The 6,000-nt window shown below is 44.6% G+C and overlaps 1 protein-coding gene across 6 annotated transcripts in view; it reads right to left on the reverse strand.

The window, feature by feature from the left end:
• The window catches only part of ANKRD55 (ankyrin repeat domain 55), a 45,875-nt gene extending 44,485 nt beyond the window's left edge, over positions 1-1,390 (reverse strand). For 3 of the 6 annotated variants that reach the window (XM_030257651.4, XM_072921822.1, XM_032744183.3), the window contains exon 1: positions 891-1,390. Coding sequence is in view for 1 of the 6 variants with exons in the window: in XM_030257646.4 (XP_030113506.1) it covers positions 891-930 (40 nt within the window). In the remaining 5 variants the exon portion in view is untranslated. The remainder of the gene's footprint in view (positions 1-890) is intronic. The other 3 variants (XM_030257647.4, XM_030257648.4, XM_030257646.4) reach the window with 2 other exon arrangements.
• Between the last annotated feature and the right edge of the window lie 4,610 nt (positions 1,391-6,000).

The raw sequence follows: 6,000 nt of genomic DNA on the forward strand, positions 1-6,000 counted from the left end.
CTGTAGCACCCAGCTTCCCAAAGGGCAATGCCTTCTCTTCCTCCTGCTTTCATTTTTGTTCCACTGCAGTCCCTTTGTTGTGGGGCCTGCGTGGCCATGTCAGCTCAGATATTTTGCAGATCTGCGCTGACACCTGTGGCCACTGCACACATATTGTTTGGTAAGCCAATTTAAAAGAGAAATATGTTGCAACAGGCATAATCAAGCAATGACAGTGTCCTGCTTTGGGAACATAAAAGGAATGTTGCTACACTTGTAGTGGATTAAGCCATAAAACACAAAAGCTTGTATTGGCAAATAAAGACATGAAATTTAACATTTAACTTCAAAATAGACAAGAAAGAAACATTTGTATTTCCATAGTAACCTTACAATGTAGAAAATCTTCATGTTGGGGATTTTAGTGATATCTTAAATTTGCAATTATGGCAATACTTACCTATACAGATAAATTTACTAAAGAAAAGTATTTCACTTGTCAGCTTCTAGTCCTTTTAGTATAGACTTAACCAGCTGTCCGTAAATTTTTACTCAATTTAAAACTGCTCTGTTTGCTAGTACTGCAACTGTTTTTAATATCTATAACCACAAAAAGACCAATATACAGTATAAAGATAAATATGCATATATACATCTGTCAGTGCTAACCATAAGAGTAGCCAGACACTGTTGCTATTCTGCTGAAAATTTATTTTTAGAAATCACTGTAGCAATAGACTGAAATGTCCATCCAGTCTAAAACCGATGGAAGAAATTCCTTTACATGAAACCAAAATAAACCTAATCTTTCCGAAAATTCACGTTATTGAGTCTGTCAAGTAACCTCAGTACATTTGCATGGGACGCGTTGGAGGATCACACGATTTTGAAATTAGTAGCACGTGACTTACCTTTGTGCTGGTCAAACACAGATGAGGAACTGAAATCCATTGTGATCTATCTCATTATTTACAACCAGACCAGACAAATGCCACCTCCAGGTTTTCAGGACAGAATCTCATATATTACAGTACACAGTGAAACGACAGCTGTCACCAGTCTTCCTCTCAGAGGATTAAACTCGCTTTACGGCTGCAGGTTGTTGCCAAGGCAAGAGCCTGATGGAAACATTATATTCTGTATGGGCTCTCTGAAGAAGATGCCCCTAGAAGCCTGTCTGCGATGCTGAAAGAGGCCATGTCTGCAGCGAGCGGGAGAGGCTGGGCGCGGGCGGCGAGCGGCCCGGGCGGGCACACGGAGCATGTGCAGAGCCCCGCGGGCCGGCGCCCGCCCGTCCCCGCCGGGGCCTGGGCACGGCCCGGCCCGGCACGGCCCGAGCGAGCAGCGCGGAGCACGGCCCGAGGGCCTGCTGCCTCAGCGTGGTGCTGCTCAGTTAGCTGGGATAGGGGACAGGGAAGGGACAATAACTGACAGCAAACGCTGATGCGGACAGTGTTAGCTGCCGCAGCGCAGTGCAGCTGTGCTGCTTCGGGCTGGGGTAGAATTAATTTTCTTCAAAGCAGTGCCATGCGGCTGAGGTGTGGATTTGCTGGGAACACTGCTGGTAACACAGCGATGTTTTAGCTCTCCTTGAGCAGTGCGTACACAGCGTTAAGGCCTTTTCTGCTCCTCTGTGTCCCACCAGCGAGGAGGCCGGGAGGGGTCACAAGGAGCTGGGAGGGGACACAGTCAGGGCAGCTGTCCAGGAATGGCTACAGGGATGTCCCATTCCATAGGGTGGCATGCTCAGCAGTAAAGCTGGGGGAGGAAAGAGGAAGGAGGGAATGTTCAGTGTGATGGCATTTGTCTTCCCAAGTCACAGTTATGTGTGTTGGACCCCTGCTGTCCTGGAGATGGCTGAACACACCTGTGTGCCTATGGAAAGTGGTGGATAAATCCCTTGATTTGCTTTGCTTGTGCATGTAGCTTTTGCTTTCCCTATTAAACTGTCTCTAACTTAGCTGATAAGTTAATTCACTTTTACTCATTCAATTCTCTCCTGCATCCCACTGTAGGTGGCATGGGGCTGACTTAGATTAAACCGTGGTTACAAGGGATGTCAGGGTCCATAACTTCAAACCATACAAGGGTCCATAACTTCAAACCCAGTATCTGCCAAACTGTCTTCACACTTTGTTTGTGATTAGGCCTCTGCCTTCCTAAGTTAAGAACTCAGACCTTGTACTTGAAGGGGAGGGGACCCTGGTGAGCTTTGCTTTTTGCTACATTATTTCTGTGAAAGAAATAATAATAAATGTACTGACTTGGAAATTACCTTGAACACTAGATTACCAGCACTGGTGTTTTGATCAATTAGTATGACTACAGCACATCCTAGAGACATATCCTACATGTGGATACAGCATGAGTTGTGTCTGGAGCTCATTCACATCCCAAGCACCTCCTTCCGAACACAAATTCAAACTATGTGTTTGGGAAAGGATAGCATCCAGGAAGGTCTGGGAAGCAACACAGACTCAACAACACAGACTCAACAGCTTGAAATAAAACACCAGAGCTGAAACTCTCTGGAATGTGGCAGTGTGATCTGTTGATCTGATTAACTGTGAAGAGGCATTTGGTAGGACAGAAGATCCAGAGACAGGCTGTTTCTCTTTTCTCTACTACTGGTTGTTTTTTTGGTTTGCTTTGTCTCAGGCCAACCTTATTATACTGAGGAGGGACCCACTGTATGCCAAGTGCTGTCCATACAATGTGGGAGTAGAATATTACTCATGATGACGGTCAGCTCCTAACTGGCATCTCCTTGGTGGGGAGGGTGGCTCCAGGGGTGGCACAAGCAGGTGAGGTCTAGTCTAGTTTAGTCTAATACCCTGATTCTGTTCAAATAGCTGCCATGGTTGCTGATGTCACGGAGGAGACACATCTCTGGTCAGGAATTTTGACCTGCAAATTATGATCTTGAAAGACCACAAAAGTGACCTTTGCTTTCTGCATGTGACAAGAGGCCCTTTGTCCTCTGTGTACACAGGATTTCTGACCCTGGGCACTGCTGCTGGACATCCACCCTCCTCTACCTAATTCAGTTAATGACTAACTCATAGTTTTACCTGCCCATTTGCTGTTACTGGGTCCCTGTCCTTTCATTCTGGTCCTGAGATGAAGGAGGTGGCTTTGGCTATTACTGGTTCAGTCTCACCTTTGCAGCAAATTAGCCTGGGAATGAGGCACACTCAGGTATGCAGTCAGGGAATTTGGAGGAGAAACACTTGGCAGCTGATTCCTTCTGTGTCCCATGTATGGCACAATATGCCCTATAGCACTGTGTACATTTGCCTGGGGATTAGCTTTCCTTCAACTACATGAAAGCCGGGAACCTCCTCTGAGACTGGTGCCAGGGCTGCCATGGTGTCATGCACTGAAAACCATGGTGTCTTCTGTGTTTGAGACCTGGCATCTTCTCCCTTCTACATCCATCAGAAGGGAAGTGAGGCCAGTGCTTTAGCAAAACACCTTTCCCCATGTAAATCTGAGCACCAGGTGAACACAGTTCTGTTCCTCAACTATGATATATCACAGCTCAGATGCTGTCAAAAAAAGCTGAGATTTGGGAGGCTTAAGTCACTGACTTTCTGTATTGCTTCTTCAGAAGAAATAAATGTCTCAAAATTCGTCATGGCCTCCTGGGTGCAGTGCCTATGAAAGCAGCTATGGCTAGGGATAACAAAGCCACAAAAGAGTTAAAGGCTAGTATAGGCAGCAGATAAAGATTGTACCTTTGATATTGTTAATTTACACTATTTTTTAATTTAAGCAAAGTATATCTGACTTTTTATTCTGTCAGAAGTAGTATGGTTTTTGGGAAAGCTTTTTACTGGTCCAGAAAACTGACAAAGAGAGAGTATCAGAAAGACAGGCATTCTTTTTGCATGTTTCTTTGCTCATATTTGCATCCGCACTTTGCTGTATGTAGGGTAGATAATTCTCCTCTTTCTAACTGTTGTGGCATTAGGTGCATGCAAAAGCTGTGGTGAAAGCACCCACAGACAGTGGGTGAAACATATATTCAAGTGCTATATAAAGGTTATTTACTGCAGTGCAGAGCAAGGCTGAAAGCTGATAGTGCTGAGGCTGAGAGCTCATGGGCACTTACAGATGCCGGCTCCTACTCTGTGCCACATTGCCATCACGACCAGAGACTCAGCTGGAGATCTTCTCTTCTCTCGCCCCTGCGGAGGACACTAGCAAGTGAGCAAGGGTTTTTGCATCCATTTGATGAAATGACACAGTCAATGCTTTGGAGGAAGGCTGAGACTCTCCCCTTGCAAAGCGCCTGGAGCAGCAGTGCCCCCCATCTGTAAGGCGCTCTGCCAGCGGCCAGCACTGCAGAGGCAGCAGCTCCAGCCGTAAATTGTGCTTCTCTGCTTTCTTCGCGGGTGTGTCACAAGCCTGAATTTTCACACTGTCAGTACTGCTTGGTAAACATGCAATCCAGTGAACGGAAGCCAAAATTTACCAAGGGACTCCACCAATCTTCATTTCCGGTTTCTATTTCAAATTGACTAGTAACAATTTGGTTGATGATTTTTAAAATACAATGCTATGTACTACTTAAAGTACAATACTAACTCCTCATATGATTTTGAGCTCCATCTGCTTCTGCCTGGAAGGTTAGCACCAAGCTCAGACGTGGAGAAATCAGACCACTAAATAGGCAGAAGAAGTTAGCTGTGCTCCTTGGTGGGAACTGATTTAGGATGCTGAACAAAACATCCCTTGAAATGTTAGCATATAAACTGGAACTAGAGAAAGAAGAAAGTCACAGCTGTATCTTAGAGGTACTCACATGAAATGTAAGAGAGAGTGAGGACTTACTGTACTTTCCTCCCTACTTTTTAAGGCCAAGTACATCCTCTGCTCAGTCAACATGACTTTTTGCCCTTAACTATGATGGGATCAGGGCATCTCTTATGGTGACTTATTGGGATATCAGTAGCACCCTATGAAACAAATTTATTAATGGACCAATACTCTTGAAAGTCCTCTGTATGGACTATTAAAAAGTTACTGGTTTATGGGTATTGTTTAACCAAAAGATAATCTTATTACAATTAAGTAAACCAAATTAAATCTTTTTTCTAAGACTGATTGTTGTGCCCACTTCAGAAGGAGTGGGGAGTCTCTCACTGAGCTTATCACCCTCTTCTAGCTTTCTCTTGTTACCCTCCAAAAACTTCCTCATGATATTCCAGATGTAAAGCTGCATTCAGTACCTGTGGCATGGTGTAAGGCTGGTTTGATGAGCTTGTCAGAGTGCTTGAGCCATATGTGCCTGTGGAGGAGCTGCTGGGGTAGGTGTGGAGACCTCCTGGGTCAGGGGAGTCACGGCTTGTCTGGTGTATCTGTCCTGGGTGCACAGGTCTGTGTCTGCCCTGTCTGTGACACCAGGGTGCTGGAGATGGTGTTACACTAGTAAAGAGAAATTTCTGTGCAAATCCTCACTTTTATATTTAATTTTAAGAAATTCTGTTATTGTTTATTCTACAAGGTAACATAAGGGGAAAAAAAAAGTGTCCGTTCCAGGTTAGATCAAAGGTTCTCCTAGCCAGGTAATGAATGTTTGAGTGGCACTCACCAGCAGTTTTCTGGCAATCTGCAGGACAAGTGTGCAGTGAATGACGTTTCCTCTGACCACTCCCCTGGTCTCCAGTCCTTTTCAGACTCCTGCAGAGAGAAGTCTACAAAGCGGTCCTGTGATTCTGCAGAGTTCCAGAAGGTGGTGGTCTGGGATCAGCACTTGGCTCCAAGAATCAGCAGGATCAGTTCTTCAGTAGAAACATTTATATTACTTTCCATTAAATCCTTTTAAATGGAGGAAAAAAAGTTCATTTGTGGGAAACCAGTAATCTCTGACCTTATGCAGTGCATTAAGAATGCCTGCAAATTAATGAAGTCCCATTCCAGATATCAAAGAACAATATAGAGCATGACTAATCATCTGTAATGTAAGCTTTGAGAGCCTTGCTGAAAACCTTTGTGATAGTAGATTTGCACTAATAA

The sequence above is a fragment of the Taeniopygia guttata genome, chromosome Z (genome assembly GCF_048771995.1).
Source record: "Taeniopygia guttata chromosome Z, bTaeGut7.mat, whole genome shotgun sequence".
NCBI lineage: Eukaryota > Metazoa > Chordata > Aves > Passeriformes > Estrildidae > Taeniopygia > Taeniopygia guttata.